The sequence below is a fragment of the Salmo trutta genome, chromosome 25 (assembly GCF_901001165.1).
Source record: "Salmo trutta chromosome 25, fSalTru1.1, whole genome shotgun sequence".
Taxonomy (NCBI): Eukaryota; Metazoa; Chordata; class Actinopteri; order Salmoniformes; family Salmonidae; genus Salmo; species Salmo trutta.
Genome location: NC_042981.1, coordinates 174,433 through 201,762, shown reverse-complemented (window position 1 = coordinate 201,762; position 27,330 = coordinate 174,433). Strand labels below are relative to the sequence as shown.

The window sequence follows — 27,330 nt, the reverse complement described above, 5'->3', positions numbered from 1 at the left end:
CCATTGATTATTTTTGTGTGATTTTGTTGTCAGCACATTCAACTATGTAAAGAAAAAAGTATTTAATAAGATGATTTATTTCATTCAGATCTAGGATGTGTTGTTTAAGTGTTCCCTTTATTTTTTTGAGCAGTATATGTTTAGCAGAGATCTGTGTATAAAGGGCAAAAAGCATATTTTCTGTTTTCTTTGCTGTTCTAAATAATGAGGTTTTTGAATTGCAACTTAAATAATGAGCTTTTTGAAGTGCTACTTAAGTAATGCTGGTTTTGGGAAACCGCTCGGGGAGATTTAACTTCTCGCCAGTGAAATTGCAGGGCGCTAAATTCAAAACAACAGAAATCTCATTAAAATTCCTCAAACATACAAGTATTATACACCATTTTAAAGGTAAACTTCTTGTTAATCCAGCCACAGTGTCTGATTTCAAAAAGGCTTTACGGCGAAAGCAAACCATACGATTATGTTAGGTCAGTGCCTAGTCACAAAAAAAACATACAGCCATTTTCCAGCCAAAGAGAGGAGTCACAAAAAGCAGAAATAGAGATAAAATGAATCACTAACCTTTGATGATCTTCATCAGATGGCACTCATAGGACTTCATGTTACACAATACATGTATGTTTTGTTCGATAAAGTTCATATTTATATCCAAAAATCTCAGTTTACATTGGCGCGTTATGTTCAGGAATGTTTTGCCTCTAAAAAACATCCGGTGATTTTTGCAGAGAGCCACATCAATTTACAGAAATACTCATCATAAACTTTGAAAGATACAAGTGTTATGCATAGGATTATAGATACACTTCTCCTTAATGCAACCGCTGTGTCAGATTTCAAAAAAGATTTACGGTGAAAGCACACCATGCGATTAATCTGAGTACAGCGCTCAGCCACCAAAACAAGTCATACAGATACCCGCCATGTTGTGGAGTCAACAAAAGTCATAAATAGTGTTATAAATATTCACTTACCTTTTGATCTTTATCGGAATGCACTCCCAGGGATCCCAGTTCCACAATAAATGTTTGTTTTGTTTGATAAAGTTAATCTTTATGTCCAAATACCTCCATTTTGTTCGTGCGTTAGGTTCACTATTCCAAATGCACAAGGCGCACTAAGTCCAGACGAAAAGTCAAAGTTCTATTACAGTTTGTAGAAACATGTCAAATGATGTATAGAATCAATCTTTAGGATGTTTTTATCATAAATCTTCAATAATATTCCAACCGGACAATTCCTTTGTCTTTAGAAATGAAAAGGAACTGAGCTCGTGTACACGGCCGTGCACGCCATAAACAACTCATAGCTTTCAGCTGGTCCACTTACTCTAGGTGGTCTTATTCTCTCCCCCTTTACAATAGAAGCCTGAAACAACGTTCTAAAGACTGTTGACATCTAGTGGAAGCCTTAGGAAGAGCAATCTGACCCCAGACACTGTATATTGGATAGGCAATCACTGGAAAAACTACAAACCTCAGATTTCCCACTTCCTGGTTGGATTTTTCTCAGGTTTTGCCTGCCATATGAGTTCTGTTATACTCAGACATCATTCAAACAGTTTTAGAAACGTCAGTGTTTTCTATCCAAATCTACTAATTATATGCATATTCTAGCTTTTGGGCCTGAGTAGCAGGCAGTTTAATCTGGGCACGCTTTTCATCCGGATGTGAAAATACTGCCCCCTACCCCGATTAAGTTAAGACCGCGTAGCACCTTGCTTGACTGACGTAAGAAATGTTTCCCGTTCACGGATAATTACAAAAAATACTCACTATAGTTGTATCTATAAAATTGCCCATATCCGTTGTGATACTCATTTTGTCCAACTACTTGGCACACCCCTATCATCTCCTGTCTCTGTTTGCAGGAAGGAAGGAACGTCAGAAGCAGCAGCCCGGTAAACAAGCTCTAAAGGAGACTGAGGAGAAGGACCAACAGCCCGGTAAACGAGCCCTAAAGGAGCCTGAGGAGAAGGACCAACAGCCCGGTAAACGAGCCCTAAAGGAGACTGAGGAGAAGCACCAACAGCCCAGTAAACGAGCTCTAAAGGAGACTGAGGAGAAGCACCAACAGCCCAGTAAACGAGCTCTAAAGGAGACTGAGGAGAAGGACCAACAGCCCGGTAAACGAGCCCTAAAGGAGCCTGAGGAGAAGGACCAACAGCCCGGTAAACGAGCCCTAAAGGAGACTGAGGAGAAGGACCAACAGCCCAGTAAACGAGCTCTAAAGGAGCCTGAGGAGAAGCACCAACAGCCCAGTAAACGAGCTCTAAAGGAGACTGAGGAGAAGGACCAACAGCCCGGTAAACGAGCTCTAAAGGAGACTGAGGAGAAGGACCAACAGCCCAGTAAACGAGCTCTAAAGGAGACTGAGGAGAAGGACCAACAGCCCGGTAAACGAGCCCTAAAGGAGACTGAGGAGAAGCACCAACAGCCCAGTAAACGAGCTCTAAAGGAGACTGAGGAGAACCACCAACAGCCCAGTAAACGAGCCCTAAAGGAGACTGAGGAGAAGGACCAACAGCCCAGTAAACGAGCTCTAAAGGAGACTGAGGAGAAGGACCAACAGCCCGGTAAACGAGCTCTAAAGGAGACTGAGGAGAAGGACCAACAGCCCGGTAAACGAGCTCTAAAGGAGACTGAGGAGAAGCACCAACAGCCCAGTAAACGAGCTCTAAAGGAGACTGAGGAGAACCACCAACAGCCCAGTAAACGAGCCCTAAAGGAGACTGAGGAGAAGCACCAACAGCCCAAAAAGAAACCTAGAGTAGGTGACAAACAGAAGGTGAGTTAATAATTAGTGGCTCTGTTTATTACTGGTATGTTGCCTTTAGATGTTCCTGTGAGGATGAGGATGAGTCTGATCTTCCTCTCCTAACTCTAACCCCAGGCTATGGCAGCAGAGTCCTGCGCCCCCACGAAGAAGAGAAACAGAAGGAAAACGGAGAACGAAGTCAAAGGATCCACTTGTTCTAAATCACCAGAGAAAGAACCAGAGAAGATTAAGCCAATCAGGAAGAGGCATGACTTGGCCATCCAATCAGCAGCTTCCCAGGCCAAGAAGAGGAAGCGAGCAGCAGCCAGTCCTGAGCCAGAGGGCTCTGCCAGTGAGGAGCGTCCAGAGTCCCCCAGTGACAGCATAGACCAGGCCAACGGGGCCAAGAAAGCCAACGGAGGAGGCCCCAAGAAGGAATTTGTCTGTCAGGTGAGACTCTAGAATGTCTCCACTCATCTCCTGGGGCTGGGTTGGGGGAGGAGTTTCAATGGGACTGGGTTGGGGGGGGAGGAGTTTCAATGGGACTGGGTTGGGGGGAGGCGTTTCAATGGGACTGGGTTGGGGAGGAGTTTCAATGGGACTGGGTTGGGGGGAAGTTTCAATGGGACTGGGTTGGGGGGAAGTTTCAATGGGACTGGGTTGGGGGGGGAGTTTCAATGGGACTGGGTTGGGGGGGGAGTTTCAATGGGACTGGGTTGGGGGGGGAGTTTCAATGGGACTGGGTTGGGGGGGAGTTTCAATGGGACTGGGTTGGGGGGGGAGTTTCAATGGGACTGGGTTGGGGGGAAGTTTCAATGGGACTGGGTTGGGGGGGGAGTTTCAATGGGACTGGGTTGGGGGGAAGTTTCAATGGGACTGGGTTGGGGGGGGGAGTTTCAATGGGACTGGGTTGGGGGGAAGTTTCAATGGGACTGGGTTGGGGGGGAGTTTCAATGGGACTGGGTTGGGGGGGGAGTTTCAATGGGACTGGGTTGGGGGGAAGTTTCAATGGGACTGGGTTGGGGAGGAGTTTCAATGGGACTGGGTTGGGGGGAAGTTTCAATGGGAATGGGTTGGGGGGGAGTTTCAATGGGACTGGGTTGGGGGGAAGTTTCAATGGGACTGGGTTGGGGGGAAGTTTCAATGGGAATGGGTTGGGGGGGGGTTTAAATGGGGCTGGGTTGGGGGGGGGAGTTTCAATGGGGCTGGGTTGGGGGGGGAGTTTCAATGGGGCTGGAGTTTCAATGGGGCTGGGTTAGGGGGGAGTTTCAATGGGGCTGGGTTGGGGGGGGGTTTCAATGGGGCTGGGTTGGGGGGGGGTTTAAATGGGGCTGGGTTGGGGGGGTTTCAATGGGGCTGGGTTGGGGGGGGGTTTCAATGGGGCTGGGTTGGGGGGGGGTTTCAATGGGACTGGGTTGGGGGGGAGTTCAATGGGACTGGGTTGGGGGGAGTTCAATGGGACTGGGTTGGGGGGGGGAGTTCAATGGGACTGGGTTGGGGGGGGAGTTCAATGGGACTGGGTTGGGGGGGGAGTTCAATGGGACTGGGTTGGGGGGGGGGGGGGGAGTTCAATGGGACTGGGTCGGGGGGGAGTTCAATGGGACTGGGTTGGGGGGGAGTTCAATGGGACTGGGTTGGTGTGGGGTTCAATGTGTTGCTGACGGTGTGTGTGTGTTGTCGGTGTGGGGTTCACTGTGCTGCTGGCTGTGTGTGTTGTAGGTGTGTGAGCAGGCTGGAGAGGACGTGGTGCCATGTGAGGGTCCGTGTTCTGGGTCCTTTCACCTATCCTGTCTAGGATCCACCCTCAAACCACAGGACAGGCTGCTCTGTCCAGACTGCACCTCAGGTAAGATACCTATCCTGTCTAGGATCCACCCTCAAACCACAGGACAGGCTGCTCTGTCCAGACTGCACCTCAGGGTCATCCTGTCTGGAGCCCATCCTGCCTGTAGCAGCTCAGGTAATGACTGGTGACAGGTTAACCCCATCTCTCCTCTCCAGTGTTAACCCTGACACACACACACTCTCACTCTCACTCTCACTCTCACTCTCACTCTCACTCTCACTCTCACTCTCACTCTCTCTCTCTCTCTCTCTCTCTCTCTCTCTCTCTCTCTCTCTCTCTCTCTCTCTCTCTCGTTAACCCTGACTCCCCCCCCTCTCTCTCTCTGACTCGTGTTAACCCTGTCTCTCTCCTCTCTCGTGTTAACCCTGACTCCCCCCCCTCTCTCTCTCTCTCTCTCTCTCTCTCTCTGACTCGTGTTAACCCTGTCTCTCTCCTCTCTCGTGTTAACCCTGACTCCCCCCCCTCTCTCTCTCCTCTCCAGTGTTAACCCTGACTCCCCCCCCCTCTCTCTCCTCTCCAGTGTTAACCCTGACTCCCTCTCTCTCTATCTCTCTCCCTCCCTCTCCAGTGTTAACCCTGTCTCCCCCTCTCTCTCCCTCCCTCTCCAGTGTTAACCCTGACTCTCTCTCTCCTCTCCAGTGTTAACCCTGACTCCCTCTCTCTCTCTCTCTCTCCAGTGTTAACCCTGTCTCTCTCTCTCCTCTCCAGTGTTAACCCTGACTCCCTCTCTCCTCTCCAGTGTTAACCCTGACTCCCCCCCCCCCCCCCCCCCCCCTCTCTCTCTCTCTCCAGGGGTGCACCAGTGTTTCAGCTGTAAGCTGTCAGAGGGGCAGGTGCATCGCTGTAACGTGCAGCATTGTGGGATGTTCTACCATGAAGCCTGCGTCCGCAACAATACCCTCACTGTGTTTGACAACAAGGGCTTCCACTGCCCGCTTCATACCTGCATCAGCTGCCACTCCAAACCCAAGGCTACCAGGGGTGAGCACTAACCCTTACAACCTAACCCAATGCTACCAAGGGTGAGCACTAACCCCTACAACCTAACCCAATGCTACCAAGGGTGAGCACTAACCCTTACAACCTAACCCAATGCTACCAGGGGTGAGCACTAACCCCTACAACCTAACCCAATGCTACCAAGGGTGAGCACTAACCCTTACAACCTAACCCAATGCTACCAAGGGTGAGCACTAACCCTTACAACCTAACCCAATGCTACCAGGGGTGAGCACTAACCCCTACAACCTAACCCAATGCTACCAAGGGTGAGCACTAACCCTTACAACCTAACCCAATGCTACCAAGGGTGAGCACTAACCCTTACAACCTAACCCAATGCTACCAAGGGTGAGCACTAACCCCTACAACCTAACCCAATGCTACCAAGGGTGAGCACTAACCCTTACAACCTAACCCAATGCTACCAAGGGTGAGCACTAACCCCTACAACCTAACCCAATGCTACCAATGGTGAGCACTAACCCCTACAACCTAACCCAATGCTACCAAGGGTAAGAGTACCCTATATTTACCCCCTAAACCCCAACTCCAAACCCAAGGCTACCCAGGGTGAGGCAGACTGGGGCCCTAACCGCTAAATACTAACCCTTCCCCTGAGATTATTTATAAGTATAAACTGGGTGGTTCGAGCCCTGAATGCTGATTGGCTGACAGCCATATCAGACCGTATACCACGGGTATGGCAAAACATTTTTACTGCTTTAATTATGTTGGTAACCAGTTTATAACAGCAATAAGGCACCTCCGCGTTACGTGGTGCTTAAGAACAGCCCTTAGCCGTGGTATATTAGCCATATACCACAGCCCCTCGGGCCTTATTACTTAACTTCTTGTGGATTAGTGGGACGCTACCGTCCCATTTCGGCAATTTCCGGTGAAATGGCAGAGCGCCAAATTAAAATTAAATTACTATAAATTTTAAACTTTCATGAAATCACAAGTGCAATACATCAAAATAAAGCTGAATTTGTTGTTAATCCAGCTGCCATGTCAGATTTCAAAAAGGCTTTACGGCGAAAGAAAACCATGCGATTATCTGAGGACAGCGCCCAGCACACAAATGCATAACAAATCATTTTCAACCAGAAAGTTAGAAATAGCGATATAATAAATGCCTTACCTTTGAAGATCTTCTTCTGTTGGCACTCCAAAATGTCCCAGTTACATTACAAATGGTCCTTTTGTTCGATAATGTCCTTCTTTATATCCATAAAAACTAAATTTAGCTGGCGCGCTTCAGTCAATAATCCACTCGGTTTCCCTCCTTCAAAATGCATACAAAATGAATCCCAAACATTTCCAATAAACTTATCCAAACAAGTCAATCAACGTTTATAATCAAACAATAGGTACCCTAATACGCAAATAAACGATACAATTTAAGACGGAGAATCGTTATTGTCTTTACCAGAGAAAAATACCAAAGAACACGCTCTCATTCACGCGCTTGGAAACACTACAGCCAAAATGGGAGCCACCTAGAAAAACTACATTTTCTGGCAAAATTTTCCAAAAACCAGCCTGAAACTCTTTCTAAAGACTGTTGACATGTAGTGGAAGCCCTAGGAACTGCAACCGGGCACAATTTTGCGCTATTATAAAAGTGCCAGCCATTGATACAGTGGGGCAAAAAAGTATTTAGTCAGCCACCAATTGTGCAAGTTCTCCCACTTAAAAACATGAGAGAGGCCTGTAATGTGATTTTCTGGAATTTTTTTTCTCATTTTGTCTGTCATAGTTGAAGTGTACCTATGATGAAAATTACAGGCCTCTCATATTTTTAAGTGGGAGAACTTGCACAATTGGTGGCTGACTAAATACTTTTTTGCCCCACTGTATCAGTGGTAGGATGAATTTCTTTGGGTGGGGATGGTTTGTCCTCGGGGTTTCGCCTGCCATTTCAGTTCTGTTATACTCACAGACATTATTTTAACAGTTTTAGAAACTTTAGTGTTTTCTATCCAAATCTACCAATTATATGCATATCCTAGCTTCTGGGCCCGAGTAGCAGGCAGTTTACTTTGGGCACGCTTTTCATCCGGACGTCAAAATATCGCCCCCTATCCCAAAGAAGTTAAAGATACCACATGAACATTTGACTAGTTGTCTGAGGTTTGTCTCCCGGTGTATTGTAGGTCAGGTGTGTTAATATAATGTTGTATTGTAGGTCAGGTGTGTTAATATAATGTTGTATTGTAGGTCAGGTGTGTTAATATAATGTTGTATTGTAGGTCAGGTGTGTTAATATAATGTTGTATTGTAGGTCAGGTGTGTTAATATCATGGTGTATTATAGGTCAGGTGTGTTAATATCATGGTGTATTGTAGGTCAGGTGTGTTAATATCATGGTGTATTGTAGGTCAGGTGTGTTAATATCATGGTGTATTGTAGGTCAGGTGTGTTAATATCGTGGTGTATTGTAGGTCAGGTGTGTTAATATCGTGGTGTATTGTAGGTCAGGTGTGTTAATGTCATGGTGTATTGTAGGTCAGGTGTGTTAATATCGTGGTGTATTATAGGTCAGGTGTGTTAATATCATGGTGTATTGTAGGTCAGGTGTGTTAATATCATGGTGTATTATAGGTCAGGTGTGTTAATATCGTGGTGTATTGTAGGTCAGGTGTGTTAATATCATGGTGTATTGTAGGTCAGGTGTGTTAATATCATGGTGTATTGTAGGTCAAGTGTGTTAATATCATGTTGTAGTATTGGTCAGGTGTGTTAATGTTGTATTGTAGGTCAGGTGTGTTAATATAATGTTGTATTGTAGGTCAGGTGTGTTAATATCATGGTGTATTGTAGGTCAGGTGTGTTAATATCATGGTGTATTGTAGGTCAGGTGTGTTAATATCATGGTGTATTGTAGGTCAAGTGTGTTAATATCATGTTGTAGTATTGGTCAGGTGTGTTAATGTTGTATTGTAGGTCAGGTGTGTTAATATAATGTTGTATTGTAGGTCAGGTGTGTTAATATCGTGGTGTATTATCGGTCAGGTGTGTTAATATAATGTTGTATTATCAGTCAGGTGTGTTAATATCGTGGTGTATTATCGGTCAGGTGTGTTAATATCGTGGTGTATTATAGGTCAGGTGTGTTAATGTTGTATTGTAGGTCAGGTGTGTTAATATCGTGTTGTATTTTAGGTCAGGTGTGTTAATATCATGGTGTATTGTAGGTCAGGTGTGTTAATATCATGGTGTATTATCGGTCAGGTGTGTTAATATAATGTTGTATTATCGGTCAGGTGTGTTAATATCGTGGTGTATTATCGGTCAGGTGTGTTAATATGTTGTATTATCGGTCAGGTGTGTTAATATCGTGGTGTATTATCGGTCAGGTGTGTTAACATCGTGGTGTATTATAGGTCAGGTGTGTTAATATCATGGTGTATTGTAGGTCAGGTGTGTTAATATCGTGTTGTATTGTAGGTCAGGTGTGTTAATATCATGTTGTATTGTAGGTCAGGTGTGTTAATATTATGGTGTATTATAGGTCAGGTGTGTTAATATCATGGTGTATTATAGGTCAGGTGTGTTAATATCATGGTGTATTATAGGTCAGGTGTGTTAATATCATGGTGTATTGTAGGTCAGGTGTGTTAATATCATGGTGTATTATAGATCAGGTGTATTAATATCGTGGTGTATTGTAGGTCAGGTGTGTTAATATCATGGTGTATTGTAGGTCAGGTGTGTTAATATCATGGTGTATTATCGGTCAGGTGTGTTAATGGTGTATTATCGGTCAGGTGTGTTAATATCGTGGTGTATTGTAGGTCAGGTGTGGTGTATTGTAGGTCAGGTGTGTTAATATCATGGTGTATTGTAGGTCAGGTGTGTTAACTTCTTGGGGCTATTTGGGACGTTAGCGTGCCACCCGTGGCGCACCCTATCAACAGCAGGTGCATGTCAAGAGCGGCAAATTTGAAACCTAATAAATGTCAAAATTCAAGTTTTTCAAACATACAACTATCTGACACCCTTTGAAAGATAAACATCTCCTTAATCTAACCACGTTGTCCGATTTCAAAAAGGTTTTACGGGGAAAGCATAAAGTTAGGTTGTTAGGAGAGTACATTGACAATAGCTGTGTGTACTGTATTGTCAATTCAAAGACAGGCGTCACCAAAACCATAAAATCAGCTAAAATTATGCACTAACCTTTTACAATCTCCATCAGATGACACTCCTAGGACATTATGTTAGACAATGCATGCATTTTTAGTTCTATCAAGTTCATATTTATATCTAAAAACAGCGTTTTACTATGGCGTTGATGTTCAGGAAATCGTTTCCCTCCAATACCGGCAGTCAAGTCATGACAACAAAATATTTAATTAATATTAGAAAACATTGGTAAAATATTATATTGTCATTCAAAGAATTATAGATTTACATCTCTTGAACGCAATGGACTTGCCAGATTTAAAATTAACCTTACTGGGTAATCACACTTTGCAATAATCTGAGCACTGCGCCCAGAAAAATACGCATTGCGATACAGACTAACCGCCATGTTGGAGAGATCTAAAATCGAAAATACTATGTAAATAATCCATTACCTTTGATTCTCTTCATCAGATGTCACTTCCAAAGAATCCCAGGTCCATAACGAATGTAGTTTTGTTCAAAAAAGCTCATCATTTATGTCCAAAAACCTCCGTGTTGTTAGCACATGATCTAAGCCAGCCGGACTTCACTTCACGAACGGAAAAAATATATTTACGTTCGTTCAAACATGTCAAACGTTGTATCGCATAAATCATTAGGGCCTTTTTCACCAGAACATGAATAAAATTCAAGGCGGACCATTGGGTTCTCTTTTAAAACGTTTCGGAATGAGAGTACCCACCATCAACTCGCGCGCAAGGTGTCTAATGGGCCATCACCGTTCCAAGGCTCTTCTTCAGTCAGATCTCAGAGTAGAAGACTCAAAACACTTTGTAAAGGCTGGGGACATCTTGTGGAAGCAATAGGAAGTGCCAAAACATTCCTCAGCCCCTTTGTTTTTCAATGGCAGAGGCTGAAAGTCAATTCAACACATCAGGTATCCACTTCCTGTCAGAATCTGTCTCAGGGTTTTGCCTGCCAAATGAGTTCTGTTATACTCACAGACACCATTCAAACAGTTTTAGAAACTTTAGGGTGTTTTCTATCCATATATAATAAGTATATGCATATTGTAGTTACTGGGTAGGATTAGTAACCAGATTAAATCGGGTACATTTTTTTATCCAGCCGTGAAAATACTGCCCCCTATACCCTAACAGGTTAATATCATGGTGTATTGTCGGTCAGGTGTGTTCATGGTGTATTATCGGTCAGGTGTGTTAATATCGTGGTGTATTGTAGGTCAGGTGTGTTAATATCATGGTGTATTATCGGTCAGGTGTGTTAATGGTGTATTATCGGTCAGGTGTGTTAATATCGTGGTGTATTGTAGGTCAGGTGTGTTAATATCGTGGCGTATTATAGGTCAGGTGTGTTAATATCATGGTGTATTGTAGGTCAGGTGTGTTAATATAGTGGTGTATTATCGGTCAGGTGTGTTAATATCGTGGTGTATTGTAGGTCAGGTGTGTTAATATCATGGTGTATTATCGGTCAGGTGTGTTAATATAACGGTGTATTGTAGGTCAGGTGTGTTAATATCATGGTGTATTATTGGTCAGGTGTGTTAATATCATGGTGTATTGTAGATCAGGTGTGTTAATATCGTGGTGTATTATAAATCAGGTGTGTTAATATCATGGTGTATTGTAGGTCAGGTGTGTTAATATCATGGTGTATTGTAGGTCAGGTGTGTTAATATCATGGTGTATTGTAGGTCAGGTGTGTTAATATCATGGTGTATTGTAGGTCAGGTGTGTTAATATCGTTGTGTATTATAGATCAGGTGTGTTAATATCGTGGTGTATTGTAGGTCAGGTGTGTTAATATAACGGTGTATTGTAGGTAAGCTGATGCGGTGCCTGCGATGCCCGGTGGCGTACCATACAGGAGAGGTGTATTAATATAACGGTGTATTGTAGGTAAGCTGATGCGGTGCCTGCGATGCCCGGTGGCGTACCATACAGGAGAGGTGTGTTAATATAACGGTGTATTGTAGGTAAGCTGATGCGGTGCCTGCGATGCCCGGTGGCGTACCATACAGGAGAGGTGTGTTAATATAACGGTGTATTGTAGGTAAGCTGATGCGGTGGCTGCGATGCCCGGTGGCGTACCATACAGGAGAGGTGTGTTAATATAACGGTGTATTGTAGGTAAGCTGATGAGGTGCCTGCGATGCCCGGTGGCGTACCATACAGGAGAGGTGTGTTAATATAACGGTGTATTGTAGGTAAGCTGATGCGGTGCCTGCGATGCCCGGTGGCGTACCATACAGGAGAGGTGTGTTAATATAACGGTGTATTGTAGGTAAGCTGATGCGGTGCCTGCGATGCCCGGTGGCGTACCATACAGGAGAGGTATGTTAATATAACGGTGTATTGTAGGTAAGCTGATGAGGTGCCTGCGATGCCCGGTGGCGTACCATACAGGAGAGGTGTGTTAATATAACGGTGTATTGTAGGTAAGCTGATGCGGTGCCTGCAATGCCCGGTGGCGTACCATACAGGAGAGGTTGCGTTAATATAACGGTGTATTGTAGGTAAGCTGATGCGGTTCCTGCGATACCGGTGGCGTACCATACAGGAGAGGTGTGTTAATATAACGGTGTATTGTAGGTAAGCTGATGCGGTGCCTGCGATGCCCGGTGGCGTACCATACAGGAGAGGTGTGTTAATATAACGGTGTATTGTAGGTAAGCTGATGTGGTGCCTGCGATGCCCGGTGGCGTACCATACAGGAGAGTTGTGTTAATATAACGGTGTATTGTAGGTAAGCTGATGAGGTGCCTGCGATGCCCGGTGGCGTACCATACAGGAGAGGTGTGTTAATATAACGGTGTATTGTAGGTAAGCTGATGCGGTGCCTGCGATGCCCGGTGGCGTACCATACAGGAGAGGTGTGTTAATATAACGGTGTATTGTAGGTAAGCTGATGCGGTTCCTGCGATGCCCGGTGGCGTACCATACAGGAGAGGTGTGTTAATATAACGGTGTATTGTAGGTAAGCTGATGCGGTGCCTGCGATGCCCGGTGGCGTACCATACAGGAGAGGTGTGTTAATATAACGGTGTATTGTAGGTAAGCTGATGCGGTGCCTGCGATGCCCGGTGGCGTACCATACAGGAGAGGTGTGTTAATATAACGGTGTATTGTAGGTAAGCTGATGAGGTGCCTGCGATGCCCGGTGGCGTACCATACAGGAGAGGTGTGTTAATATAACGGTGTATTGTAGGTAAGCTGATGTGGTGCCTGCGATGCCCGGTGGCGTACCATACAGGAGAGGTGTGTTAATATAACGGTGTATTGTAGGTAAGCTGATGCGGTGCCTGCGATGCCCGGTGGCGTACCATACAGGAGAGGTGTGTTAATATAACGGTGTATTGTAGGTAAGCTGATGCGGTTCCTGCGATGCCCGGTGGCGTACCATACAGGAGAGGTGTGTTAATATAACGGTGTATTGTAGGTAAGCTGATGCGGTGCCTGCGATGCCCGGTGGCGTACCATACAGGAGAGGTGTGTTAATATAACGGTGTATTGTAGATAAGCTGATGTGGTGCCTGCGATGCCCGGTGGCGTACCATACAGGAGAGGTGTGTTAATATTACGGTGTATTGTAGGTAAGCTGATGAGGTGCCTGCGATGCCCGGTGGCGTACCATACAGGAGAGGTGTGTTAATATAACGGTGTATTGTAGGTAAGCTGATGTGGTGCCTGCGATGCCCGGTAGCGTACCATACAGGAGAGGTGTGTTAATATAACGGTGTATTGTAGGTAAGCTGATGCGGTGCCTGCGATGCCCGGTGGCGTACCATACAGGAGAGGGGTGTGTTGCGGCTGGCAGTGAGATGTTGACCCCCACCACCATCATCTGCACCAACCACTTCTCACCCCAGAAGGGCTACAGCCACCACTCGCACGTCAACGTCAGCTGGTGCTTCGTCTGCTCCAAAGGTCAGTATCTCCTCCTCTATCAGACGCAGTACTACACAGATACTACTAACTACTACACAGATACACTAACTACTACACAGATACTACTAACTACTACGCAGATACACTACTCACTACTACACATACTACTAACTACTACACAGATACTACTAACTACTACACAGATACTACTAACTACTACACAGATACACTACTAACTACTACACAGATACTACTAACTACTACACAGATACACTACTAACTACTACGCAGATACACTACTACACAGATACACTACTCACTACTACACAGATACACTACTCACTACTACACAGATACACTACTCACTACTACCCAGATACACTACTAACTACTACCCAGATACACTACTAACTACTACCCAGATACACTACTAACTACTACACAGATACAGATAGACTACTAACTACTACACAGATACAGATACACTGCTACACAGATACACACTACTACACAGATACACACTACTACACAGATACACACTACTACACTACTACACAGATACACTACTCACTACTACACAGATTCACTACTACACAGATACCACTAACTACTACACAGATACACTACTAACTACTACACAGATACACTACTAACTACTACACAGATACACTACTACACAGATACACTACAAGGTCAGAATCTGCTCCTCTGTAGGACGGCAGTAATATTGATGCATTGAAGACTGCTGCTGGAATCCAAGCAGGAGAACCTGTCTGTCGTCCTTTAGGTGGCCAGCTCCTGTGCTGTGAGTCGTGTCCAGCAGCGTTCCATCCAGACTGTCTGAACATCGCCATGCCGGACGGCAGCTGGTTCTGTAACGACTGCCGGGCCGGAAAGAAACCCAAATACAGAGACATCATCTGGGTCAAACTGGGCATCTACAGGTCAGTACAGGGACCTGGCCAACTACGGGTCAGTACATGGCCAACTACGGGTCAGTACAGGGACCTGGCCAACTACGGGTCAGTACAGGGACCTGGCCAACTACGGGTCAGTACAGGGACCTGGCCAACTACGGGTCAGTACAGGGACCTGGCCAACTACGGGTCAGTACAGGGACCTGGCCAACTACGGGTCAGTACAGGGACCTGGCCAACTACGGGTCAGTACAGGGACCTGGCCAACTACGGGTCAGTACAGGGACCTGGCCAACTACGGGTCAGTACAGGGACCTGGCCAACTACGGGTCAGTACCTGGCCAACTACGGGTCAGTACAGGGACCTGGCCAACTACGGGTCAGTACAGGGACCTGGCCAACTACGGGTCAGTACAGTTACCTGGCCAACTACGGGTCAGTACAGGGACCTGGCCAACTACGGGTCAGTACAGGGACCTGGCCGACTACGGGTCAGTACAGGGACCTGGCCGACTACGGGTCAGTACAGGGACCTGGCCGACTACGGGTCAGTACAGGGACCTGGCCGACTACGGGTCAGTACAGGGACCTGGCCAACTACGGGTCAGTACAGGGACCTGGCCGACTACGGGTCAGTACAGGGACCTGGCCGACTACGGGTCAGTACAGGGCCAACTACGGGTCAGTACAGGGACCTGGCTAACTACGGGTCAGTACAGGGACCTGGCCAACTACGGGTCAGTACAGGGACCTGGCCAACTACGGGTCAGTACAGGGACCTGGCCAACTACGGGTCAGTACAGGGACATGGCCAACTACGGGTCAGTACAGGGACATGGCCAACTACGGGTCGGTACAGGGCCAACTACGGGTCGGTACAGGGCCAACTACGGGTCAGTACAGGGACCGGGCCAACTACGGGTCAGTACAGGGACCTGGCCAACTACGGGTCAGTGCAGGGACCTGGCCAACTACGGGTCAGTGCAGGGACCTGGCCAACTACGGGTCAGTGCAGGGACCTGGCCAACTACGGGTCAGTGCAGGGACCTGGCCAACTACGGGTCAGTGCAGGGACCTGGCCAACTACGGGTCAGTGCAGGGACATGGCCAACTACGGGTCAGTGCAGGGACATGGCCAACTACGGGTCAGTACATGGCCAACTACGGGTCAGTACAGGGCCAACTACGGGTCAGTACAGGGCCAACTACGGGTCAGTACAGGGCCAACTACGGGTCAGTACAGGGACATGGCCAACTACGGGTCAGTACAGGGCCATGGCCAACTACGGGTCAGTACAGGGACCTGGCCAACTACGGGTCAGTACAGGGACCTGGCCAACTACGGGTCAGTACAGGGACCTGGCCAACTACGGCTCAGTACAGGGACCTGGCCAACTACGGGTCAGTACAGGGACCTGGCCAACTACGGGTCAGTACAGGGACCTGGCCAACTACGGGTCAGTACAGGGACCTGGCCAACTACGGGTCAGTACAGGGACCTGGCCAACTACGGGTCAGTACAGGGACCTGGCCCACTACGGGTCAGTACAGGGACCTGGCCAACTACGGGTCAGTACAGGGCCAACTACGGGTCAGTACAGGGCCAACTACGGGTCAGTACAGGGCCAACTACGGGTCAGTACAGGGCCAACTACGGGTCAGTACAGGGACATGGCCAACTACGGGTCAGTACAGGGACATGGCCAACTACGGGTCAGTACAGGGACATGGCCAACTACGGGTCAGTACAGGGACCTGGCCAACTACGGGTCAGTACAGGGACATGGCCAACTACGGGTCAGTACAGGGACCTGGCCAACTACGGGTCAGTACAGGGACATGGCCAACTACGGGTCAGTACAGGGACCTGGCCAACTACGGGTCAGTACAGGGACATGGCCAACTACGGGTCAGTACAGGGACATGGCCAACTACGGGTCAGTACAGGGACCTGGCCAACTACGGGTCAGTACAGGGCCAACTATGGGTCAGTACAGGGACATGTGTGTGTTTTAGAATACTGTGTGTGTGTGTGTGTGTGTGTGTGTGTGTTAGAATGCTGTGTGTGTGTGTTAGAATGCTGTGTGTGTGTGTGTGTGTTAGAATACTGTGTGTGTGTGTTAGAATACTGTGTGTGTGTGTGTTAGAATGCTGTGTGTGTGTGTTAGAATGCTGTGTGTGTGTGTGTTAGAATGCTGTGTGTGTGTGTGTTAGAATGCTGTGTGTGTGTGTTAGAATGCTGTGTGTGTGTGTTAGAATGCTGTGTGTGTGTGTTAGAATACTGTGTGTGTGTTTTAGAATACTGTGTGTGTGTGTTAGAAGGCTGTGTGTGTGTGTTAGAAGGCTGTGTGTGTGTGTTAGAATGCTGTGTGTGTGTGTGTGTTAGAATGCTGTGTGTGTGTGTGTGTGTGTGTGTGTGTGTGTGTGTGTTTTAGAATACTGTGTGTGTGTGTGTGTGTGTGTTTTAGAATACTGTGTGTGTGTGTGTGTGTGTTTTAGAATACTGTGTGTGTGTGTGTTAAAATACTGCGTGTGTGTGTGTTAGAATACTGCGTGTGTGTGTGTTAGAATACTGTGTGTGTGTGTGTGTGTTAGAATACTGTGTGTGTTAGAATACTGTGTGTGTGTGTTAGAATACTGTGTGTGTGTGTTAGAATACTGTGTGTGTGTTAGAATACTGTGTGTGTGTGTTAGAATACTGTGTGTGTGTGTTAGAATACTGTGTGTGTGTGTTAGAATACTGTGTGTGTGTGTTAGAATACTGTTTCATTTCCCTTGTTATGTCCAGGTGGTGGCCTGCAGAGATCCAGCACCTAGCAGAGACTACGGGTCTGCCTCTTCTCTCCCTTGACCTAACTTACCCTAACCCTGTCCAGGTGGTGGCCTGCAGAGATCCAGCACCCCCGGAACGTCCCCACCAACATCCAGCACCTTCGCCACAAAATCGGAGAGTTCCCAGTCTTCTTCTTCGGTTCTAAGGACTACTTCTGGACGCACCAGGGCCGAGTTTTCCCCTACATGGAGGGAGACAGGGGCAGCAGGGTCCAGAAGACTGGGATAGGGAAGGTCTTCAAGAACGGTAAACTCACCCATGGAATATTCAGCAGCCCACTGTCCTTTCTTGGACAAAATAGTCTTCTAAGAACTTAACAATTGTTGACACTAACTCTCTAAGGCTAAAATTAGAATAATTAATAATAATAATAAAGGTATGAATTATTTGATAATCAATTGGAGTTCTTTCCAAGAATAACAAGATAAACACAATTGATCAACATTTAATTACACTCATCAAAATAATGAGAATAATCATGAAATGGAAGATAAGACGTGAAGACCTGCGGATCCTGAACAGTAAAGGTAATACAGTCTGTGATCAGTCTGTTGTAGCTTGTCCTGAGTTGGTGTCCTTATGCTTGTTGCTCTAATCTGTTGGCTCCTTGCTTGAGTTTCAGAGGCTAAGCTCTAATTGTTTCCTTCTGTCCTTGAAGGTGATCTGAAGTGTACCGTTCAGGTTACACTAGCTCTTTTAAGGTTTTATGCCTTCTTCTGAGATTTTTTCCTGAGTCTGTTTAGTGCATGGGCACTTCCGTCCCAATTTCTCTACTCGATTACAGGTACTATTCCCTAAAAGGTACTTTTTCCATAATTTATCAAATGACCATTTCTGGACCTTTAAAGGCGAAGATCCAGGCCCTGTAGACAGGTTTCTGGAGATGGAGGTGCTTCTCCCTCCTTTGTGTCCAGAGTTGAGAGGTCCAGCAGGAGGTCCAGCAGGAGGTCCAGCAGGATAAGAGGCTGAGATAGTATGGGGGAGACAGCAGTCCTGTGAGGTCACATGGCATTGCCCCTAGGTGTGAACAGACACTTTTATGACTCGTTGTCTTGGAGAAAAAGCTAGGAGGAACTCAGTAGTCCATAACAGTTCAGTGTTTTAGACAGTAAAAGAATGCTCCGCATATTACATTAAAACGACACGTCGCTGCACTACCGATCATTGTCTTTTGTTCATATAATGCCTGTTATAGTATCACTTAGACAACTGACGATAACAGTAATCTGTCTCTCCAGCGCTGTTGGAGGCAGAGAAGCGCTTCAAGGAGATCAAGATGGAACGGGAGGCCAAGGAGACGCAGGAGAACAACAGGAAACCACCTCCGTACAAATACATCAAGGTCTGAACTCTATAAACCTAACCCTTTGTAACTGTACTCTTACTTCTGTCCTGAAACTCAGTCCATCTTAGTCCTTCAAACTCAGTCCATCTTAGTCCTTCAAACTCAGTCCAGGACTTTCTGACGGGCCGCCCCCAGGTGGTGAGGGTAGGAAACAACATCTCCACCCCGCTGATCCTCAACACTGGGGCCCCACAAGGGTGCGTTCTCAGCCCTCTCCTGTACTTCCTGTTCGCCCATGACTGCGTGGCCATGCCCGCATCCAACTCAATCATCAAGTTTGCAGACGACACTACAGTGGTAGGCTTGATTACCAACAACGAAGAGACGGCCTGCAGGGAGGAGGTGAGGGCCCTCGGAGTGTGGTGTCAGGAAATAACCTCAAACTCAACATCAGAAAAACAAAGGAGATGATCGTGGACTTCAGGAAACGGCAGAGGGAGCAGCCCCCTATCCACATCGACGGGACAGCAGTGGAGAAGGTGGAAAGTTTTAAGTTCCTCGGCATACACATCACGGACAAACTGAAATGGTCCACCCAGACAGACAGTGTGGTGAAGGCGCAACAGCGCCTCTTCAACCTCAGGAGGCTGAAGAAATTTGGCTTGTCACCGAAAACACTCACAAACCTTTGCAGATGCACAATCGAGAGCATCCTGTTGGCTGTATCACCGCCTGGTACGGCAGCTGCTCCGCCCATAACCGTAAGGCTCTCCAGAGGGTAGTGAGGTCTGCACAATGCATCACCGGGGGCAAACTACCTGCCCTCCAGGACACCTACAGCACCCGATGTCACAGGAAGGCCAAAAAGATCATGAAGGACAACAACCACCCGAGCCACTGCCTGTTCACCCCGCTATCATCCAGAAGGCGAGGTCAGTACAGGTGCATCAAAGCTGGAACCGAGAGACTGAAAAACAGCTTCTATCTCAAGGCCATCAGACTGTTAAACAGCCATCACTAACATTGAGTGGCTGCTGACAACATACAGACTTGAAATCAGCCACTTTAATAAATGTATCACTAGTCACTTTAAACAATGTTTACATACTCTACATTACTCATCTCATATGTATATACTGTACTCTATACCATCTACTGCATCTTGCCTATGCCGTTCGGCCATCACTCATTTATATATTTATATGTACATATTCTTATTCATTCCTTCACACTTGTGTGTATAAAATAGTTGTTGTGAAATTGTTAGATTACTTGTTAGATATTACAGCATGGTCGGAACTAGAAGCACAAGCATTTTGCTACACTCGCATTAACACCTGCTAACCATGTGACCAATAAAATTAGATTTGATCTTAGTCCGTTAAACTCGGTCCACCTTTGTCCTTTAAACTTGGTCCACGTTAATCCTTGAAACGCGGTCCATCTTAGTCCTTTAAACTTGGTCCACGTTAATCCTTAAAACGCGGTCCATCTTAGTCCTTTAAACTTGGTCCACGTTAATCCTTAAAACACGGTCCATCTTAGTCCTTTAAACTTGGTCCACGTTAATCCTTAAAACGCGATCCATCTTAGTCCAACTTAGTCCTTCAAATTCGGTCCAACTTAGTCCTTCAAATTCGGTCCATCTTAGTCCTTCAAATTCGGTCCATCTTAGCCCTTTAAACTCGGTCCACCTTAGTCCTTTAAACGTGGTCCACCTTAGTCTTGCAGCCCATTAGGAGATGGTGTTCTGCATTTCACCTGTCACAATGTTTTATTATGAAGCTTACCTGTATTACTCAGTCACAAAGTGTTTGTTTTCAAGCACACGCCGACGAGACCGGAGACTTGTGAATCACTCACTGTTGTGCAGCACACGCCAGGTGATCTGGTTACAGTAGGGAATTCACAACGTTTTGTGAATTTGTTTGCCAGCTAGATATCTGATAACTATTAAGTTAACTGTCTAAAATGTGCTAAATGCTCTGCAGTTGTGCATTTGGTTTGCTAATTTAGTAGCTAAATGGGTAGCTTCTTCCAAAATCAAGCTGCACTCAGTAACAGAGAATCCCCTGGATCAAGTGCTGTCTAATATTTGTTTTGTGTGTGCAGCAAACTGAGTAGTCCTCCAAATGCGGTTCATCTGAGTCCTTCAAACTCAGTCCTTCGTCCACCTTTGTCCAGTTTGATATTTGTATTGTATTTTCTCCCCTGTATGTTCTGCAGATCAACAAGCCCTGTGGCCGGGTGCAAGTCTACACAGCCGACGTGTCAGAGATCCCCAAGTGTAACTGTAAGCCCACGGATGAGAAGCCGTGTGGGTTTGAGTCAGAATGCCTGAACAGGATGTTGATGTACGAGTGCCACCCTCAGGTCTGTCCCAACGCAGAGCGATGCTGCAACCAGGACTTCACCAAGAGACACTACCCAGAGACTAAGATCGTCAAGACTACTGGCAAGGGCTGGGGTCTGGTTGCACTACGGGATATTAAGAAGGTGTGTGTGTGTGTGTGTGTGTGTGTGTGTGTGTGTGTGTGTGTGTGTGTGTGTGTGTGTGTGTGTGTGTGTGTGTGTGTGTATATATACAGTCTACATACACCTTAGCCAAATACATTTAAACTCAGTTTTTCACAATTCCTGACATTTTATCCTAGTAAAAATTCCCTGTTTTAGGTCAGTTAGGATCACCACTTTATTTTTAAGAATGTGAAATGTCAGATTAATAGTAGAGAGAATTATTTCTTTCAGCTCTTATTTCTTTCATCACATTCCCAGTGGGTCAGAAGTTTACATACACTCAATTAGTATTTGGTAGCATTGCCTTTAAATTGTTTAACTTGGGTCAAACGTTTCGGGTAGCCTTCCACAAGCTTCCCACAATAAGTTGGGTGAATTGTGGCCCATTCCTCCTGACAGAGCTTGTGTAACTGAGTCAGGTTTGTAGGCCTCCTTGCTCGCACAAGCTTTTTCAGATCTGCGCACAAATGTTCTATAGGATTGAGGTCAGGGTTTTGTGATGGCCACTCCAATACCTTGACTTTGTTGTCCTTAAGCCATTTTGCCACAACTTTGGGAGAATGCTTGGGGTCATTGTCCATTTGGAAGACCCATTTGCGACCAAGCTTTAACTTCCTGACTGATGTCTTGAGATGTTGCTTCAATATATCCACATAATTTTCCGTCCACATGATGCCATCTATTTTGTGAAGTGCACCAGTCCCTCCTGCAGCAAAGCACCCCCACAACATGATGCTGCCACCCCCGGGCTTCACGATTGGGATGGTGTTCTTCGGCTTGCAAGCCTCCCCCTTTTTCCTCATAACATAACGATGGTCATTATGGCTAAACAGTTCTATTTTTGTTTCATCAGACCAGAGGCCATTTCTCCAAAAAGTACGATCTTTGTCCCCATGTGCAGTTGCAAACCGTTGTCTGGCTTTTTTATGGCGGTTTTGGAGCAGTGGCTTCTTCCTTGCTGGCGGCCTTTCAGGTTTACTGTGGATATAGATAGCGTTGTACCTGTTTCCTCCAGCATCTTCACAAGGTCCTTTGCTGTTGTTCTGGGATTGATTTGCACTTTTCGCACCAAAGTACGTTAATCTCTAGGAGACAGAACGTGTCTCCTTCCTGAGCGGTATGACAGCTGCGTGGTCCCATGGTGTTTATACTTGCGTACTATTGTTTGTACAGATGAACGTGGTACTTGGCATTTGGAAATTGCTCCCAAGGATGAACCAGACTTGTGGAGGTCTACAATTCTTTTTGAGGTCTTGGCTGATTTCTTTTGATTTTTCCATGATGTCAAGCAAATAGTCACTGAGTTTGAAGGTAGGCCCTGAAATACATCCACAGGTACACCTCCAATTGACTCAAATGATGTCAATTAGCCTATCAGAAGCTTCTAAAGCCATGACATCATTTTCTGGAATTTTCCACGCTGTTTAAAGGCACAGTCAACTTAGTGCATGGAAACTTCTGACCCACTGGAATTGTGATACAGAGAATTATAAGTGAAATAATCTGTAAACAATTGTTGGGAAAATTACTTGTGTCATGCACAAAGTAGATTTCCTAACTGACTTGTCAGAACTATAGTTTGTTAACAAGAAATTTGTGGAGTGGTTGAAAAACGAGATTTAATGAGTCCAACCTAAGTGTATGTAAACTTCCGACTTCAACTGTACATCTCGTCTCTTTATGCAAACTGGAAACCACACATACTGAGGTCGCATTTATTGTAGCTGGGGATTTTAACAAAGCAAATCTGAGGAAAACGCTACCGAAGTTCTATCAACACTGACTGTAGTACTCTGTAGTACTCGCTCGGGTGAAACACTGGACCACTGCTACTACCCCTTTCGAAATGCCTACAAGGCCCTCCCCCGCCCTACCTTCGGCAAATCAGATCACGACTCCATTTTACTCCTCCCTTCCTATAGGCAAAAAATCAAACAGGAAGCACCCATGCTAATATCTTTTCAACATTAATCTGACCAATCGGAATCCATGCTTCAAGATCATTTTAATCACACGGACTGGGATATGTTCCGGGTAGCCTGGGAGAATAACATTGACGTATTCACAGACACGGTGACTGAGTATATCAGGAAGTGTATAGGGGATGTTGTTCCCACTGTGACTATTAAAATCTACCGAAAGCAGGAACTGAAATCACGAACCACCACGGCAAGGTGACTGGGAATATGGTTGAATACAAACAGAGTAGGTATTCCTTCCGTAAGGCAATCAAACAGGCAAAATGTCAGTACAGAGACAAAGTGGAGTTGCAATTCAACGGCTCAGACACGAGACATATGTCTATGCAGGGTCTACAGACAACCATGGATTACAAAGGGAAAACCAGCCACGTTGCAAACACTGTCTTGCTCCCAGACAAGCTAAACACCTAAGCCAGCTTTGAGGATAACACAGTGCCACCGACACGGCCAGCCCCCAAGGACTGTGGGCTTTCGTTCTCCGTGGCCGACGTGAGTAAGACATTTAAGTGTGTTAACCCTCGCAAGGCTGCCGGCACAGATGGCATCCCTAGCCACGTCCTCAGAGCATGCGCAGACCAGCTGACTGGAGTGTTTACGGACATATTCAATCTCTCCCTATCCCAGTCTGCTGTCCCCACTTGCTTCAAGATGTCCACCAATGTTCCTGTACCCAAGAAAGCAAATGTAGTGGAACTAAATTACCATCACCCAGTAGCACTCACTTCTTTCATCATGAAGTGCTTTGAGAGGCTAGTTAAGGATCATATCACTTCTACCTTACCTACCAGACAAGCGAAATGCCTTTTATGCTCACTTCGAGGCAAGCAACACTGAAGCATGCATGAGAGCACCAGCTGTTCTTGACGACTGTATGATATCGCTCTCGGTATCCGATGTGAGGAAGACCTTTAATGATTACTTCCCCGTAGCACTCACGTTGGTAGACATGAAGTGCTTTGAAAGGCTGGCTCACATCAACAGCATCCTCCCGGATATCCTGTACCCACTCCAATTTGCATACCGCCCCAACAGATCCACGCAATCTCAATCGCACTCCATTGCTCTTTTCCACCTGGACAAAAGGAACACCTATGTGAGAATGCTGTTCATTGACAGGCGGACCGTTAGGCTGTGGACAGGCGGACCGTTAGGCTGTGGACAGGCGGACCGTTAGGCTGTGGACAGGCGGACCGTTAGGCGCTGAACAGGCGGGCCGTTAGGCTGTGGACAGAGGGTTTCATGGGTTTCTATTTTCTAATGGTTGTCTATTTCATCTTCATCCATATCACAGCTGTCTATCTCTCCCTTAAAACTTTCCTTGTCAATTTATATGATTGGTTTAGACATTATTCTGCCCCCTGACTGAGTATAGAGAAACATAGTGTATCCTTGTTGCCTTGGAAGAGGTGGTCTTCACTGATATATCCATTAAACAATGTAACTGGGAATCAAAATGGCCTGCCCGTACTGGGAATCAAAATGGCCTGCCCGTACTGGGAATCAACATGGCCTGCCCGTACTGGGAATCAACATGGCCTGCCCGTACTGGGAATCAACATGGCCTGCCCGTACTGGGAATCAACATGGCCTGCCCGTACTGGGAATCAAAATGGCCTGCCCGTACTGGGAATCAACATGGCCTGCCCGTACTGGGAATCAACATGGCCTGCCCGTACTGGGAATCAACATGGCCTGCCCGTACTGGGAATCAACATGGCCTGCCCGTACTGGGAATCAACATGGCCTGCCCGTACTCCTAAATTTGACAATAATGACTTGCCTTTTGCATCCCCCCCAATGATCCGAATGTGGAATCCGTACCGTTTCCGATTTATCATGGACAGTAAAGGTTTGAGAACAGTCCAAGGTTTGAGATGCACGTTATGAGAACAGTCCAAGGTTTGAGATGCACGTTATGAGAACAGTCCAAGGTTTGAGATGCACGTTATGAGAACAGTCCAAGGTTTGAGATGCACGTTATGAGAACAGTCCAAGGTTTGAGATGCACGTTATGAGAACAGTCCAAGGTTTGAGATGCACGTTATGAGAACAGTCCAAGGTTTGAGATGCACGTTATGAGAACAGTCCAAGGTTTGAGATGCACGTTACCAGACTACTCGTTTTCTCTATATTTAGGTCAGCTATGCTGTCCTCTGGACTCTCTTGGGAAACCCAACTACCAAACCATCCAATGATGCGATTTATACATCTGGGCTCCCAAAAGGTTGACTAATTTGACTAATTTCAGTTAAAGCCCAACACATATAAACAATAAATACACTGATTGTATAAAACATTATTTTTAATCCTTGAGACAATTGAGACATGGATTGTGTATGTGTGCCATTCAGAGGGTTAATGGGCAAGACGAACAATTTAAGTGCCTTTGAACGGAGTATGGTAGTAGGTGCCAGATGCAGCGATTTGTGTCAAGAACTGCAATTTTTTCACACTCAACAGTTTCCTGTGAGTATCAAGAATGGTCCAACCACAATTGTGGGAAGGGGTGGTATAGGGAGGGTTTTATGGGGTTGCCTGGAGGGGCAGGACGGTGGATGTCTGTCTGATTTGAACCCCTCACAGAAGAAAAAGGAAATAAGAAAAAGTTGGTCACCAATTTTTTTAAATCCATGATCTGATTGGTTGATGAAGGTGTGTCGGTGATCTGATTGGTTGATGGTGTTTCAGTGATCTGATTGGGTGATGAGGGTGTATCAGTAGTCTGACTGGGTGATGCTGTATCCCTGATTTGATTGGTTGCCTCTCCTGCAGGGTGAGTTTGTGAATGAGTACATCGGAGAGCTGATCGATGAAGAGGAATGTCGCTCCAGGATCAAGTACTACCAGGAGAATGACATCACTCACTTCTACATGCTCACCATCGACAAGGTAAACTATGACATCGCTCACTTCTACATGCTCACCATCGACACGGTAAACTATGACATCGCTCACTTCTACATGCTCACCATCGACAAGGTAAACTATGACATCGCTCACTTCTACATGCTCACCATCGACAAGGTAAACTATGACATCGCTCACTTCTACATGCTCACCATCGACAAGGTAAACTATGACATCACTCACTTCTACATGCTCACCATCGACAAGGTAAACTATGACATCACTCACTTCTACATGCTCACCATCGACAAGGTAAACTATGACATCACTCACTTCTACATGCTCACCATCGACAAGGTAAACTATGACATCACTCACTTCTACATGCTCACCATCGACAAGGTAAACTATGACATCGCTCACTTCTACATGCTCACCATCGACAAGGTAAACTATGACATCGCTCACTTCTACATGCTCACCATCGACAAGGTAAACTATGACATCGCTCACTTCTAAATGCTCACCATCGACAAGGTAAACTATGACATCGCTCACTTCTACATGCTCACCATCGACAAGGTAAACTATGACATCACTCACTTCTACATGCTCACCATCGACAAGGTAAACTATGACATCGCTCACTTCTACAAGGTAAACTATGACATCGCTCACTTCTACATGCTCACCATCGACAAGGTAAACTATGACATCGCTCACTTCTACATGCTCACCATCGACAAGGTAAACTATGACATCGCTCACTTATTGAACCATAATGTATTGATAATGTATTGAAGGCCTACTGTAACCAGGTTGCTCCAGCACATAGAGGTCCTGTCTGCTTGTGTTGGTGTCCCTGACTGCTGGAGCCAGAGGAACAGTATTGCTTTGGCGATGTTCCACCCAGGACCTCTGACATTCCACAAAACAAGACCTGGAGCTCTGCTTCAATATTCACAAGTCAATGAATTAGATGTTTTGAGTGTTACAGCATTACCATCAGCGTTAATCATCAATCAATCAAATGTATTTATAAAGCCCTTCTTACATCAGCTGATGTCACAAAGTGCTGTACAGAAACCCAGCCTAAAACCCCAAACAACAAGCAATGCAGGTGTAGAAGCACTGTGGCTAGGAATCACCTGTTATAATGTTACTGCTGGCCTGTACACTGACCTGTTATAATGTTACTGCTGTACACTGACCTGTTATAATGTTACTGCTGGCCTGTACACTGACCTGTTATAATGTTACTGCTGGCCTGTACACTGACCTGTTATAATGTTACTGCTGGCC

General features: G+C 46.1%; 1 protein-coding gene across 3 annotated transcripts in view; it reads left to right on the top strand.

Annotated features, from left to right (window-relative positions):
- LOC115161808 (histone-lysine N-methyltransferase NSD2) overlaps nt 1-27,330 on the top strand; it is a 67,499-nt gene that overhangs the window by 28,729 nt on the left and 11,440 nt on the right. For 2 of the 3 annotated variants that reach the window (XR_003869426.1, XM_029712585.1), the window contains exons 7-16: nt 1,871-2,787; nt 2,893-3,207; nt 4,477-4,603; nt 5,396-5,584; nt 13,507-13,686; nt 14,435-14,591; nt 17,441-17,643; nt 18,636-18,739; nt 20,909-21,178; nt 25,954-26,070. Coding sequence is in view for 2 of the 3 variants with exons in the window: in XM_029712585.1 (XP_029568445.1) it covers nt 1,871-2,787; nt 2,893-3,207; nt 4,477-4,603; nt 5,396-5,584; nt 13,507-13,686; nt 14,435-14,591; nt 17,441-17,643; nt 18,636-18,739; nt 20,909-21,178; nt 25,954-26,070 (2,579 nt within the window). In the remaining variant the exon portion in view is untranslated. The remainder of the gene's footprint in view (nt 1-1,870; nt 2,788-2,892; nt 3,208-4,476; nt 4,604-5,395; nt 5,585-13,506; nt 13,687-14,434; nt 14,592-17,440; nt 17,644-18,635; nt 18,740-20,908; nt 21,179-25,953; nt 26,071-27,330) is intronic. The other variant, XM_029712586.1, reaches the window with a different exon arrangement.